General features: G+C 39.4%; 1 protein-coding gene across 2 annotated transcripts in view; it reads left to right on the plus strand.

Annotated features, from left to right (window-relative positions):
* Nucleotides 1-1,986: 1,986 nt before the first annotated feature.
* TPP2 (tripeptidyl peptidase 2) overlaps nt 1,987-16,351 on the plus strand; it is a 52,478-nt gene continuing 38,113 nt past the window's right edge. For both annotated transcript variants that reach the window (XM_058824726.1, XM_058824727.1), the window contains exons 1-9: nt 1,987-2,188; nt 8,072-8,200; nt 9,928-10,023; nt 10,444-10,548; nt 11,217-11,341; nt 12,048-12,211; nt 13,449-13,603; nt 14,572-14,648; nt 15,177-15,304. In XM_058824726.1, the coding sequence (XP_058680709.1) occupies nt 2,027-2,188; nt 8,072-8,200; nt 9,928-10,023; nt 10,444-10,548; nt 11,217-11,341; nt 12,048-12,211; nt 13,449-13,603; nt 14,572-14,648; nt 15,177-15,304 (1,141 nt within the window). In that variant the 5' untranslated portion in view covers nt 1,987-2,026. The remainder of the gene's footprint in view (nt 2,189-8,071; nt 8,201-9,927; nt 10,024-10,443; nt 10,549-11,216; nt 11,342-12,047; nt 12,212-13,448; nt 13,604-14,571; nt 14,649-15,176; nt 15,305-16,351) is intronic.

Genomic DNA, 16,351 nt, shown 5'->3' on the forward strand with positions numbered 1-16,351 from the left:
CTTCTGTTCATGTCAACATGCTGCCAGAAATACAAGCTTCTCCCACTGAGATGCACTAGCAATGAAAAACAGAAGGAAAACTAAACTGAAATGAACAGTGAATTAGATATTAAACAAGTGAACAACCATCCTGTCAGAATAATTCTCTCCACTGTAGTAAGATCAGTCAAAGTTTTATGTAATTTTAAAAAAATCTGATTATGGCAGACACCATCAGCATTCTAAAAAACTTAAGCACATGGTATCTAGACATCAAAATGTAAAATTTTGACTTATGATTGAAAACCAAAGTGGGAAGCAGATTGAGTTACATGCTACATTCATACGGTACAGCTTTCACTTTTTTAATACTGTGTATTTTTAAGGCAGTGCTTTTCAGATTTATTTCAGTACTTGCATAAAAATCACATGATGGTAGCTGAAAAAATGGGGAAAAAAATGAAGTACCCCTATTTGCTAGCAACCCTCTCCCACTTCTTCTAGAGAAGGAACAAATGCCAGCTCCACTTCAATGACTATTAATGTCTGACAAATGTTCAATAATAATCTCATCAGACCTGTGAAACAAAAAATACACAAACAGAGGAACTCTCAGAAGTCAATGTCTCCATTGCTTTACAGTGAACTCACAAACACCTTTGTCTCCCAAGGTGACTCTAAATAGAAACTTGCCTGAAGAAAGCATAGTGATCCCCCAGAAATCAACAAGGTTTACACTTATTACCAGCTAAAATGGCTGAAGGAGCACGTCAGACACTACAAAGGCATCTTTCCAAAAGACATTCTCTGTGTTTCTGGTACTCCATAGTTCAGGTTCTTTTGCAAACTTGTATGTAAGCATGAAAGCTAGAAAAATACCTTTGAAACCTCTGATCTCTGTTCAAAGTTGAGATTTTCCCTTAACAACTGCAGCGAAACTTTTAATGTAGCCTTTAGGTAGTCTTTTTGGTTTGATGGGTTTTTTCCCCCTTTATGTAGTCTTTCGGGTTTGTTTGTTGTTGTTTTTGTTGGAGCTGTTTTGTTGGAGTTTTTGTGGGTTTCCTTGATTTGTTTGTTTGTTTATCTGTTTTTATGTGGTTGGGGGTTAGTTTGGGGTTTGCTGGTTGGTTGGTTTTTGGTTTTGCGGTTTTTTTCTGCTCTTTGCTAAATAGTTGCACTGGTACTGCCACCGTGGAACCTACTTATGCTGAACAATGAATCAGCAGAAAAAGAAGAAGAAAAAAACATGACTAAGTAAATGTTTGCGCATCAGTTATTTGAGTAAAGGAGGCTCAGAGGAGACCTCCCTGCTCTCTACAACCACCTGACAGGAGGGTGCAGCCGGGTGGGGGTCGGCCTCTTCCCCCAGGCAGCAAGTGACGGCCTGAGAGGAAATGGCCTCAAGACGTGTGCCAGAGGTTCAGTTTGGACACCAGGGAGAAATTCGTCATAGAAAACGAGATTAGATATTGGAATGGGCTGCCCGGAGAGATGGTGGAGTCACCGTCCCTGGAGGTGTTTAAGGACAGGCTGGACTTGGCACTCAGTACCGTGGTGTGGTTGACACTCGGTTGACACTCAGTTGACACGGCGTTCGGTCATAGCTTGAACTTAATGATCTCAGCTGTCTTTTCCAATCTAAGTGATTCCGTGATTCCGTTTGCGATTAGGAGGACGCCGGAGACCCTCGCACAGCCGCGGGCAGGGTCCGAAGCCGCAGCCTGCGGCCGGCCGGCAGCCCCGGGGCGGGGCGGGGCGGGGCGGGGCGGGCCCGGCGACCGAAGGTGCCCTCGGCTCCCGCCGCCGCCGTACGTGGCCGCCACAGCCCCGGCGCGTGGAACGCGTCCCTCCCGTGATTGGCTGTCTGCCCAGCAGGCCCCGCCCGCCTCGGCGCCCTATTGGTCAGTTTAGCTCCGGTGCCGCTCGCGCCGCGGGCCGCCAGGGGGTGCGCGTTCCCGCGGGCTGGTGGGGCGGCACCGCGCATGCGCCGCCCTCCCGTGGCCTCTCGCAGCCTGTCCCCGCCGGCCCCGCGCCCCGGTCTCGCGCCATGGCGGCCGCCGCCGAGGAGCCGTTCCCGTTCCACGGGCTCCTGCCCAAGAAGGAGACCGGCGCCGCCGCGTTCCTCGCCCGCTTCCCCGACTTCGACGGGCGGGGGGTGCTGCTAGCCGTGCTGGACACCGGCGTGGACCCCGGGGCGCCTGGCATGCAGGTAGAGCGGGGCGGCGGCGGCCCTGAGTCACGGCCCTGGCTCTCAAGGAGCTCCCGGGTCCTACCGCAGCGACCCCGGCAGGACGGGGACGAGTACGGGGCCGGCCATGGCACTCGGGCGGCCCGAGGCAGCGGCGGAGAGAGCGGGGGAGGCCCCGGAGGGCTGTCCGGGGGACTGTCCCTGTCCCGGGGACTGTCCCTATCCCTGTCCCGGGGGCTCGTGGCTTGTGTTCGCTCTCGGTTCCCGCCCCGCACGCGTGAGCGGGGCTCGGGTGCGGGAGGGCGGGGAGATGCCGTGGCCGGGGATCCGCACCGGTCACCCCCGGGGCTGCTGCTGTGCGGATCCTGCTCCTTGCCCAGCCGTCCGCAGCCGTGCCACGGCTTGGATCTCCGGGGCTGCCTTCTCTCGCAGGGCTCATTATAAAAGAACGCTTTGTGTTTTGGTTAAACCTGCGTTACTTCGGCAGTAGGTAGCTCCAGGCTACGCACAGCCGCCTAGGTGTTTTACATGAAAAGTGTATTTATGGCACAATTTGCATACCCGTCTTTCTCTTTATATTTCTCGTGCGTTTTATTGCAATAACAGTCTGTATCAAATTTGATTCTGCCAGCTTTTTTTTGATCTGCCAACTTTATGTCTCTGTCGGTTTTGTAAATTTCTGTGTGTGATGTCAGTTTGGGCATTTCTCAGCACTTATTTCTTGTAACCTTTGTCTCTTAACATTTCTTTATCTTGTAAGTTTGCATGTGGCCCTTTGTGTCACTGCTGCTTTAGATTTTTTGTTAACATGTTATGTCTGAGTGATGGCATAAGAGTCCGTGGAAGAATGATTCGGAGTTGTATGCAACTCACTTGGACGCTGAATCCTTTGTTGTGTTTTGTTTTGACTAAGCAGGGCTTGTGTTGGTTTCCATCCTTTCTTTGGTGTGGAATTAACTCCTAAGTGACCTCATTCAGGGACCTGACCCTGGCAGATCATTAGTTCCGTGTTCTGAAATGACTCCTTATGGGATGCAGTTCAACTAGAGGATGAGTTAAGAGGACAGGTTGGATGGAGGGAAGGAGTGGCCAGGTGTCACTTCTGTTGATTTAAGCTGAAATGAAGCTGATGCTTTTGGTAAGAAGTTGCGGGTGAGTGGAAGAGTAATTGGAAATCTTAATGAAAGCTAGCCAAAAGGAAATCATGGTAATACCATGGGCAGAGCAGAAAGTAATGGAAGACAATTAGGAAGGTGTGAATATAAATTGAATGATGTGCATAGTTCTGAAGTTTCACATATAAAAGCAAAAACATCTAAGTTTTTAGAGGTTATGAATGAGTAGTGGTCAACAACAACCACAAAACCCTGGTATGAATTTATTGGCTGTAGTGAGAAGCTTTGTTTTGATATAGGTAACCCAAGGCTCATAAGGGGTATTTATGAAGCATCATGACCTCTGTGTTGACCATATCAGTTTTCTCCAACTTTCTTTCTTTACACACAGGATAAAATTTTGGGTAATGCAGTAAAAGATTTGTAGAAGAAGTAAAAGATTTGAAGAGCAGGATGTGTAATTCATGTTGCAGTGGGTGAGAGTAAGTTGGCAGGGTTGTCAGAAAAACATGTAAAGAAGTTGTGTGATCTTTTCACACTGCCCACTTAATAGACCTGGCTTAAGGGGCTTGCTAAAGTACAGCTAGGGGAGACTTACTGCACAGGGAGTTATAAAGGAGGCATAGGCAGCACCCAGTCCAGAATAGCTTTGTAGGTGTTTCTTCAGCAAAAGAATGTTCTCACTCTCTGGAGCATTTGCCAGTTTACATTTTGGCTCAGTGCAATGAATCAGTGTCCCGGGCATAGGCAGTGACACAGCATAGCTGTACTGCAAGAAGTAGTTTCTAACCTTGGGACAATTTTTGAAATTTTTTTTTACACCCATCTTTCCTGCTGCTGCTTTTTCTTACTGTCAGTCTTCTTGTCAGTTCCTGGCCTGGCATAGACTTAGATCTATAAGATGTTGAATCAGTTGCTAACCTGTAGCAAGATTAATTGATATTACAAGTTAGAGTTCTGGTTAATGACAATGATTATTACAAGCTAAAATGAGCTACTGTGATTTGGATATAGTGGAGTTCTTAATCAAAACAAAACAGTTAATTTCTTAGCTGCTGCATAATGTTTCATTCCTAGGTAGGGTTCTTTGCTTGTTGATTCTGTGACTTGGTTTGTAAACATTGATAGCACTGTTTGTTTTCTTTCTGAGGGACAGAAAGATCTGGGAACAGAGTTTAACAGGGAAATATCATTATGTTTCTGTTCTTCCCTGGACGCTTGCTGCTATAGAGAGAATAGTTAACAAAACCTTCTTAGATCTGTTGTCTGTTGATTGGCTTTCTTTGATACATAAAATGTTATTCTAGCTTGTACTTACTTTCCTTTTCTTTATGAATCTTTGGAACCAGTGCCTTCTAGGGAATTTCTTTCACTGCTTCTTCCCTTGCTTTTCCACCAGTTGACACCAACTGTAAGGTTTAGTTTGTCTGCTTCTTTCATGTGAGTTTTGCCCTCTTTCAGTTCTCTTGGTAGAATGTATTTCCTGCTGTCTGCCAAGTCAATGTTTGTAATTCTCATTAAGGCAGAGTGACTGATGAAATTTTAGATGCATTTAATGGAGTGTTGTGATTGTATAGGTATAGTCTTTGCTCAGCCCCACCCTGTCCTTTCCCTGTTCCTATTGGGGCTTCTTTTGTTTCATGATAGATAAGTCAGTTCATTTTGCTTCTTGCAAATTTATTTATTTTGTAAAGTGGCATTTGGAATTATTATTTACTAACATTAACTTGTGCTTTTATGTGACAGCTTTTTAGCCGTAGCAGCTAGTTTTGTTTTACTTGCTTTTCAGCACTGAGTTAAAAAAATTGCTTGGAAATTATTTTGTTTGTGATAATGATGATCAGCTGTCCCATGACCAAAGTGCTGAAGAACTTGTTCATCTCTTGTGTCTGCAGTAGCTGACAGTTGGAGTCAATGATTGTATGGGCTGGCAAAAACATGCTAAAATGCATCTGGCTTTCCTTTTTCTTGTGTTGTGATTGTCAAAGATACTGGTGCTCTTCTACTTCTATTATAACCTGTATGAGTTGCCAGGATTATGCACACAGATTAATTTTAGTGTTCTCAGTTTACTAATTTATCTGCTTTACAAAGTCAGAACTAACATGTACACAGGATTTTAAAACTTCAAGCAGAAACGTATAAACAGCAAAGTAGTTTTAAACTACTGATTTGTTTTTTAAATGCCTATAGGCAAGCCATAATAATTAAGACAAGATTGGGGATATTTTTTCTAAACACAGTATAAAATATTTTTAATTGTATAAAAATAATTTTTTTAAAACTCTAATGCAAAAGGTACTAGAATGTACATTCTGTCTGTGATCAATTCATTGTTTCAGGACTCTTCTGTTCACATGAGGGAATTGATCAAAGTCACTTGATTATTTTTATTATAATTTTAAACTCAGAATGGCAAGATTTGCAAAGGCAAACTGAGCTGAACTCTTGAGTTTCCCTCTGGCGTTGCTGCTGGTGGGCAGCGTGCAGAAGGGCCGCTCGTGGTAGCAGGAGCCGCCGTATCGGTTACTTGCACTGAGTTACCCTGAACCTGTCTGGATTGCGGCTCTTAGGAATTGAGCCTTACACCAGCTGAAACTCTCAGTTTCTTGTGTCTGACTGAAAGACTCTGATTTCTTGGTTCTGACAGTACAAACTCAAGTGCATGTATGGGCCTGCTGGGTTTCAGCTAGGAGGCAGAGAGCCATAGAGTGTAGGAGGTGCACCTTGTTTTTCGGGCTAGGAAACAACTCCTAAAACTATTCAAGCTTGCTGCAGCATAAATCTGTGTTCTGGCCACCTGTTGCTGTATAACTTGCCTCCTTCAAGCAAGTCACCTTGGATTACATTTTCATTCCTGTTTTCTTGTACTTTGATCACTGAATAGTTGACTTTGAGTAGAGGCATACTGAAAAGTGTCAAGTGCTGCTAATGTCAGGATTGGTTTGCAGTTGTTTTAGTATTGGAGCGGCTCTTGACTTTTGTGTGAATTGTGGCCAGCATTGAAGACATTAATTACAAATGCTTGAAAAGTGTATGGTTTAGTGCCTACACACTGCTCCCCAAGTAAATTTTCACTACTACGTAACTATGGATTGGTTGATGTTTTACCAGGTTAAGATGCTCTTAAGATTTTCTCCAGTGAACTTGAATTTCTGTGAACAGAGTGGAGTGTTGGTTTCTGTCATTAAAGTTCTTCCCTAGCAAGCTTATTCAAAAGCAGTATTTGTTACCTTCTGGGAAATGAAATTGATGCTGTTTTTATGGTTGCTATGGGTTTGGAATATTTGGGGTTAATTTTTTTTATTTTTTTAAGCTGTTTAAGCCTATTTTCATTGGAGGTGTTGCTTGTTACTTGTTTGGGTTGGTTTTTTGTTGTTGAGTTCCTAGGAGATTGTTTTTTGGATTGTATGGGCTTTGGTTGGGTTTTTGTTTGTTGCTTTTTTTTTTTTAAGCCGTGAATTTGAGACCATGTAAGTATGTATCCTTGTTTGCCGAGATGTGATAAGAACCTGACTCTTGTCCTTTTGGCAGCAGCAGAGTGACTTTTATGAAACAGTTTGAATGTGTTGGTAGCTTCCAGTAGCGGTATTCACAATTTGGAGCATTATTGCAACAAAATAACCTTCCATATATTATATCTAACATCAAAATTACTGATAGAGAATAAAGGCAAAAATACCATATATTTAAATGGTAGAAAACAACAAATGTTGCTGCTTTTCTGAATATGAAGCTCTTTTCACTTTCAGTGTAGTTAATGTATAGAAAATACTAGGAAGATGATTGATATCTTCTTTTTGTAATCAGTCTTTAATACAGAACTGTAAAAATATGTTTGTATGATCAATTCATAGAATCATAGAATGGTTTGGGTTGGAAGGGACCTTGAAAGGCTGTCTATTCCAACCTCCCTTCAAGGAGCAGGGACATCTTCAACTACGTCGGATTGCTCAGAACCCCATCCAACCTGACCTTGAATGTTTCCAGGTGGATGGGGCATCCACCTGGCAACCTGTTCCAGTGTTTCACTGTTCTTACAGTGAAAAATTTCTTCCTTAAAACTGGTCTGACAGTCTCCTTTAGTTTAAAGCCATTCTTCCTTGTCCTATCACTGCCTGTGCCATGTAAAAAATTGCTTCCATGTTTCTTATAGGCCCTTTTTAGGTGCTGGGAGGCTGCTATAACATCTTTCCAGACTCCTTGTAGAAGTATTAGGTATATATAGCTGTAGCTGCTAAAAGTACAAATGAATTAAAACACAAAGCAGAATCTTTGAAAGAGGACAAATAAGGTAATAGTAACTTTTCCCTTTTTAGGTTCCTTTATGCTGAGTTAAGAGATTCCAGTTTGTGAGAGCTTGTACTTCAGCACCTGTCATTTTCTTACTTGTGCATTCATTACTATAAAATTTGTCCAGAATGAGGGGTCACAAGCAACGCAGCAAATGATATGACAACAAATAGTAGTTCTTGCAAATAGCTTTTTTGCAAATTTAGGCTTGGTTTTAAATTGAGGCTGCCTGTGCTTTGTTGATAGTGTTTTCACTTTTTTCTCTTCTAAATCCTTATTAGAATTAGGAGTGGATTTGTATGAACCAGAAAGAGGTACATGTTGTTCTTAGTTATTTGAAAATTTATTTTGAGTTCAAGTTGCTTTTATGTCCTTCAATTAAAGGTTGGGTGTCTGAAAAAGCTAGTTGATATTTTTAACAACAAAATGTTCCTGGTTTGTGTGCTAAAGTACTAATCAAGTACATTTCCCAATTTTTCTGTGCTCATATTTTCAGATTACAACTGATGGGAAACCGAAGATAATTGATATCATTGACACTACGGGCAGTGGTGATGTAACTACATGTACCATTGCAGAACCTAAAGATGGAGAAATTACTGGTCTTTCTGGAAGAACTTTAAAGGTGAGTATTTGGTGGTACGGAGACACCACTGGACATCATCTTCTTTGGTTAACAGCAAATTTAGCACCTGTTTTGGTTTTTACAAAACTTATTTCCTTTTAACCAGATGTTGTGGTTTAAATCTGGCTGGCAGCTAAGCACCATAGAACTGCTCACTCAGCCTTCCCCAGGCAATATGGGGAGAAGAGAATCCGAAGGGTGAAATTGAAAAAAACTTACATGTTGAGATAAAGACAGTTGAATAGATAAAACAAAAGTCTTGCACGCAAGCAAAGGAAAACAAGGGGTCCATTCACCACTTCCCATGGGCAGGCAGGTGTTCAGCCATCTCCAGGAAAGCTGGACTCCACACAAATTGTGACTTGAATATAAATGCCATCACTCTTAATGACTCCCCTTCTTTCTTCTCTCCCTGGCTTTATATGCTGATCGTGATGCTGTATGGTATGAAGTATCCCTGTGGTCAGGTTGGGATCAGTTGTCCCAGCTATGTCCCCTCCCAAATCCTTGTGCATCTCCAGCCTGCTCACTGTTTGGGATGGGTGAGAGAAAAAGCCTTGACTCTGTGCAAGCAGTGTCCAGCAGCAGCTAAAACATTCCTGAGTTATTAAGAGTGTTCAGCACAAATCCAAAACAGCCCCATATCAGCGACTGTAAAGAAAATCAACCCTAGCCCAACTGAAACCAGCTAGCCACATCTTACCCAAACCTAATGCTGCATTTGCTCATCTTCATGTAGATTGCTTAGTGTGTTTTACACTTTTTGTATGTCTTTATCTCTAATTTATTCCTTAGCTGAATACGGGTGTGTACAGGGCTTTTTTGGGGGCCTGATAATAATTTAATTATTTGTTCAAACCAGTATCTGATACAGCTTTGGAAATTGGCTGAAGAAAATGTGCTAATGTGTTTTTAAAATATCAGACACAGTGGTGTTTTTAAAAGTGCTAGTATTTTCCACATTTGAATGAGCTACAAGAGGAATTGTGTTAAGCTCATAGTGAATCGATTTAGAGACTGAAAAATCTGTGAGGACCTAGTTGTAGACTCACTGAATTCTCACTATGCATAGCAGAAATGCTGTAGGGTTTCCAGAAAGGACACAGTCTAGTAGAGATCTTGAGTACACAGAACTGATGTTGCTAACATGTTCTTGATTTCCTGATGGGATTGATGATGTGATATGGGGGCATCACATCTTTGGATCTCTCCATACTGTCAGCTTTTTCCTAATTTTGCACAGAAGATGATTGTTAGGCTAAATCTGTTGCTCTTTGACTTTTTGTTACTAGGATGAGCAGATCCTGATATACAGAGTCTAAATTGCATGAAGTTGTGAAATGAGATATTCAGATGTTTGTCATGGCTTCCAACCATACTTGCTCATGTTAGGTTTCACTTACAGTACTGTTATTTCCCCACACCCAGCAAATTCAGTAAAGCTGGGGCTTTGTGTTTTAAAAATAGACTATCAGAACAACTAATGCTTAAAGATGTTCAATGGCAGTGTCACATAAACTGATACTGATTTTTTGGGAGCTGGATTGAAAATGCCATGTCATGTTGTTGGAACAGTGCAGTAGTTACTGTTATGGAGACAGAGAATTAAATTGGCAGTATGTGCAGGTTTGTTCTGCTAATCTGTCTTACACAGTGTTGGGGTTTTTTGTTTGAGGATTTCTTTTAATGCCATTAGTTAACCTATTTCTAAATGTACTTTTCTGTAGATTCCAGCAAACTGGGTAAATCCTTCAGGCAAATATCACATTGGCATAAAAAATGGTTATGATATCTATCCTAAAGCTCTTAAGGAGAGGATTCAGGTAAGGATGAATTATTATCTTTTTTTTTTCTGGTATATAGTCATATTTTACAGTTCTGTTTCTTAATTTTGTTAGAACACTACAGCATGTGGTTTGCTAACATACTTGGATTGCTAACCAGCACTTAAATGGTATTCTCTCTGATTTTTATTGATTCCATTTCTTCTGTGATTTTTTCAGAGCAACAGGTGGATGGCTAGGAAATCCTCCTCACAATGGTCCATTGAGGCTAGAAGTACAGAAATTACTGACAGCCCTTTTTTTTAAGTTGTATGGCAATTTATGCTTATTTATACTATTGTATACTATTTTTATTTTTAGCCATTGTCTCAAATCAGAATTTTCAAGTTATCTTTATAGACTTCATACTTTGACATATATTTCTTAGCATGTTGAGGAACCTCTGATTTTATTTTGCAGAAAGAGCGCAAGGAAAAGCTCTGGGATCCTGTTCACAGGCTGGCTCTAGCAGAGGCCTGTAGGAAACAAGAAGAATTTGATGCTGCTCATAGCTCTCCCTCACAGGTTTGCATGAAGACTAATTTTATGAACTTGTTCTTTGCAACAATTTGTTACTGGTTGACAGGATTAAAATGTTTCATTAGATGAGTGAAAGAAAGATACTTGTGAGTATTCTGGCAGATAATTTGCCAGTGTATCTTCTGATTAATTTTATAAGTCTTTCTATGCATGGTTGTTCAGTTTGCTTAGTGTTGTTTACTTTTGAGAGTTGGTGTCAAATATGAAAATAGGATTACTTCAAGAAATTTGTTGGATATTTTCAGTAAGTTTTGTTTTTAATTTAATGTGCAATGTTTTGAGGCCACCGTGCTTGCTGTGTTCAAAGCTGTTCAAAGGAATTTTCTAAACATATTCTTTCTTGTGTAACCTGTGTACTATTTTAATGAAGTACCAGAAATGCCTCAGATACTACTTTATCATTTAATAGTCTTTAAGAAAATAACGGCTTTAAATGTTATATTTACAGAAATTAGAAGTAGTTGTACATAATAGGCCAAAAAATAGTGCACTGTTGAAAGCCACTGAACTTCTAGATTTTTATGACTCCTAGGATAGTCTAACATTCCTGAGAAAGTAATGGAAAAAATGTATAGCACTAGAAAAGAATGTAGGATTACCTATCTTGTAGTAATTTTGGAAATATTCTAATTGAATTTTGTTTGCTGTATCAGGTAAATAAGCTAATAAAGGAAGAACTTCAAAATCAAGTGGAATTGTTGAATTCTTTTGAGAAAAAATACAGTGATCCTGGCCCAGTATATGATTGTGTAGTGTGGTATGACGGTGAGACCTGGAGGTAAATTACTAAACTTGTCTAAAATATCTTGTTCTTTACATAAAACAATAGCTTGCATTGAAGACTTGTTATCTTTTATCTTTTAAACCTCTTTATAGGGGTTTTAAGTATTTTTTGCTTTAAAATAGTTGTGCTGTATTAATTGAATTTCTTGACAAAATTCTGGTGCCAAGTGAAGATAGGATAGAATAAAGTCTTATTGAAGTCAGTGGGATATGAGTGTAAGCTTATGGGGTTTTTCTTCTGAAGCAGAATAAAACTGTTTTGACTATCCATTGGTGATGTGAAATAAGACAGAACAAGTGTCTGTGCACAGACTTCAGGATGTAACATGGCACATTTCTTTACTGATAATGTGCTTCATACAAAACAGTAAAACTTTGAATGTTTGTGTACCAGCACTGAACATCTACCTTTAGTAAAATTTCTTCCTTGAACTTCCCTAAATTTGCATACTCTTGCTTTTCAAATACAGATTGATTTGAATTTAGTAGTGTTTTGAAAATAAGTTTATTTAGTTTCTGAATCTTAAGTATAAACAACCAAGTTTTAAAGTAGCTGCTCAAAGAGCTATTTAAAGATACCAAAAACAAAGAACCAAACTTCTTGAAGTCTTTTTGCTGTGCTCAGCTGGAAAGGGTAGGTAACCAAAAGTTTGCAGCAGCTGTGACATTGCCTTTTTTTGTTTGTTTGTTTTTGTCAACAGAGCCTGCATAGATACAAGTGAGAGTGGTGACTTAGCTAACTGTACAGTGCTGAGAACCTACAAAGAGGCTCAGGAATATGGATCTTTTGGAACATCTGAGATGTTGAATTATTCAGTGAATATATATGATGATGGAAACCTCCTTTCTATTGTGACAAGTGGAGGTAAATGAAAGTAGTCTTAAAAACATTTTACTGCTAAGTAGGTATCATGAGAAGCAGTAGTTTGTATTGGGTCTTGTTTCTGATACTTGGAATGGCTTGAGGCAGCTGTCATAATACAGCATTTGTTATTATGATTTTTAAGATCAATACTCATATTTCCTGAACTAAATTCTATAATGATAGCTCATTACCAAACTTGCTTACATTTTTGTATGAAATATTGTCAACTTTATGTACATAAGCATGAATACATAGAATGTGCCCACTTAGGTATTCTTTAACATGCACGTGTATCTTAAAAGCTAAACTAAAGAGAACCTTCTTTCAAAAAACCTTTGTTATGTTTGTTAAATGTAGAGTGATGATTGATTTTTAGTTTCTCTCCTTTGTACTTGTCTACTTTAAGAATCTTAATTATAATACCCATGAAGAAAAATGGTTATTGATCTTTAATTTAGCTTTATGCAAACTTTTTTGTTATGTCAGATGTCACTATAACTGTATATATAACCACTCTGAACCTGTTTTAGAGTATTCTTTAAGTAATCATGGTTTGTTTTGGAAGCAGACTGGGTGGTTGGGATGGTATGCATGCATTTGCTTTGAAAAATGCTCTTCATTCCTCATGAAAATATCCCATCTCAGTAGGGCTACATAAGCAGATTTCTAAATAGATGGTAACTTATTTGAGATGTTCCTTTCTGTGTTTCTGTGCAGTTCTGTTTTCTAGTCTTAATGCCTGCTACCTGAGTTGTCTCAGGTGTAGTATTCATAACTTTGAGTAGGAAGTGTTGAGCCTGCAAAGTAACTTTTGTTAGTGGAATTAAGTTAATACTTTGCTCCTCTCTTCCTGCTGCCTCCTTTCTCTCTTTAAAAACCTTTTTGATTTGTTGAACCTCATACAATTAGCCTCAGCCTATTGATCCAGCCTGTCCAGATCCCTTTGTAGAGCCTTCCTATCCTCCAGCTGATCAGCACTCCTGCCCAGCCTGTCTGCACAGTGACTGAGGATACTCTCAATCCTCTTGTCCAGACCATCAAAAAATATTGAACAGGTCTGGCTCCACTGCTGATTCCTGGTGAACGCTGTCACCCTTTTGGTATCAGCAGCACTGGTGACTGGCCACTGACTGGATTTATGTGCTTACAGCTCAATAAGCGAAAATTAATTGAGCTGTAGCATATTGAATTCTTACAAATGAAGTCCACTGAAAAAACATACTTTTCCTTTGCACAGGAGCACATGGGACACATGTGGCTAGTATTGCAGCTGGATACTTTCCAGACGAACCAGAACGGAATGGTGTGGCTCCTGGAGCTCAGATTCTTGCAATCAAGATTGGTGATACGAGACTGAGTACAATGGAAACTGGCACTGGTCTCATAAGAGCTGTGGGTGTTTCTCTGAATAAATTATTAATAAAGCAGTGTGATTTAAGTGTAGAATATTGTGAAACTTCATGCCCTACTTGTTTATAGGCTTTGTTTTATGGTTCTACAGTATTTCCAACAAAAATACCAAAAATTAAAAAAAAAACAAGCTACTCCCCCCCAAAAAACCAAACCCTTAAGCAATAAATAACACAGCCAAAACACCTAAAACCAACTAGAATATATTTTAAAGCATATTGTAAGACTAGTGTTTTAATATAAAACGAGACTTACATTGCATAGAGCTCTTAGAGTTTCTCCAGGCTAACAGACTTGCAGTGTCTGACTAGCTTGATGCATGAGAGCAGTTACTTGCATACTTGATAAAGTTCTTTGTGTTGTCAGTGTATCTTTTATAGTTACTCAGATCTAGAATAGAGGCAAGTGTCTACCTATGTTTGTGTTTGTGTTACCTCTTTTTCTTAAGAGTGAGGAAAAATAGGATTCCTTTTAGTGCTGAAAGACCCAAGAGCTTTTCTGTATAATGAATTGATAAGGAAAGATTTTACTCAAGAAAAGGATGTGAAAAGACTATGTTGTGGTCCATAGGATATTTTGATGTAGCAACATGAACAGTAACTTCTTTGCAACTTTTTGTACTTCAATCAAACTGTGCAGGAAAGGAGAATTTTATGTTCTTGAGACAATAGTAGCTCTGTTTGCAGTTTTCTCTTAGGGTAATGTCTTGATTTATAGCTGGGAACATGGAAAGAATAAGGCGCTTCAGGGAACAGGTTTTATAATTTTCTTAGTTCTTTGGGAAAATAGCACTTATCTGGCTGCAGTAAATTATTTTCTAGATTCAAGAGATTTATCTGTCTTTCTGAGATATGTAGCAAATCAATTTAAGCAGATGTTTTTTGTTGTTCCTGAAGTCACTTTCATTCTTTGACTAGCACATATTCTGACTTCCATTTTTACTTTATCAGATGATAGAAACAATAAAATACAAATGTGATCTTGTCAACTACAGCTATGGAGAAGCAACACATTGGCCAAATTCTGGGTGAGTAATACTGTGGTTAAAGTATTTTAATTTCGCAGAGGTGGAATTGTATTTGTTGACTTTTCTGTAAGTCAGCTAGTGGCTAAGAGTGAACCATCCAAGCTCACATGATTCATAAGTTAAAAACTGTGCAGTATAAGTTTTAAACTGGCTTTGAAAGAGGTAAACCCATTGAAAAAGCTTTTCATTTATAATATGTATATAAATATATAATTCACAGATTTATAACACGTACACAAATAATATTTTAGCATAATAAAGAACTTCTGTAGTTGCAACGCCACATGATGTGTGAGGTATTTTTTGAAGACCTAGGATCACTACATAATTTTCACTCCTTTTTGAAACTAGAAGATATTTTTGTGGTCAGCTTTTGTACTGGAACCGCCTCTGCTGGATGTGGGAAGCAAGCTGCATAAGCTTCCTTGTTTGGTGAATGGTCAGAGGTTGTACTAGAAATGGGAGCTTTGTCCTGTGGAAGAAAGCAATATTGTTGAGTAAATGATTCATTTCTTTCTCTTTCTTTAGGAGAATTTGTGAAGTGATTAATGAAGCAGTGTGGAAACACAATGTAATCTATGTTTCAAGTGCGGGAAATAATGGTCCTTGCCTTTCTACAGTTGGATGTCCTGGTGGAACTACATCTAGTGTAATAGGTAAATAATTCATTTAGTCAAGTTTTTTGACATTATTCAGCTTCTGTCTTTTCAAACTTCGTACTTTTGTACCATGTTTGATTGCTGAACTAAAATCTAAAAAATTGCCTGCTGTGCTACAAGGTTAATTCTGAGAGAAGCACTTGCTCTATGCTTAGGTATACAAATTTAGATTGTTATCTTCATACAATTCAAGACCTTACATATGTAGAAAAGAGGTGGGAGGCAAATGATCTTGATTTAATGTGGCTTTGTATAAAATTTGCAAAAGAAATGTTTGGTCTGACTTATTTGAATATTTCAGGATTACTTTTTCAACTGTAACTATCTAAGCACACCACTTTGCTCCAACCCATAGCTGCTGGTAAATGCAACTTAGGAAAATATGGTTCTAAGTTGGATTCTAATTAGTCTTCTGGGAAGTATTACAATGCATTTTGAATTGTAAGAACTACAGTTTTCGATCATCCGTCTCCATCAGATACTCTATTTTTTATTTTTAGTGGAACAGATGTTTTTAATTTGGATAGAAAATAATCCCATGCTAGGATCTAGACAAGTCCTTGTAGAGGAGGAATTTTTCCAGCTGCAGTGTCACTGCTGTGCAAGTCTATTACTGTCATTAAAATTCTTTTTCTGATAGGCTAATATATTGAGTTATAAGATTCAGCAAAATGTCTGGCATTCAGGGGTAACTTCCTTAGTCTTAATTTTTAAATAAATCCTTTATTGTCTCACTGCTTCATTACACAAGATGCTTTTTGAGTGTCAGAATTCTTATGCAAGGAGACCAGTATGTAAGGAGACTAGCATGAAACCTTGGAAGCTGGAGAGCTGCTATTCCAGGGCAGCTAGTAGAATTAATGCTGATTACTTTCTGGAAGTTAATCTGCTATTAATTCTCTACTGAGACTGGGGGTTGGAACTGGAACTAACGAGTTCTTTTCAGGTCTGCACTGGCTTTGCTCTTACAGTGCATCTACTCTGTCAATTCAGCTCAGTTGTGTCACTCTAGAGACAGTGTGATTATTCACTCTGCATGCCAAG

Source organism: Ammospiza caudacuta, chromosome 2 (assembly GCF_027887145.1).
Source record: "Ammospiza caudacuta isolate bAmmCau1 chromosome 2, bAmmCau1.pri, whole genome shotgun sequence".
Lineage (NCBI taxonomy): Eukaryota > Metazoa > Chordata > Aves > Passeriformes > Passerellidae > Ammospiza > Ammospiza caudacuta.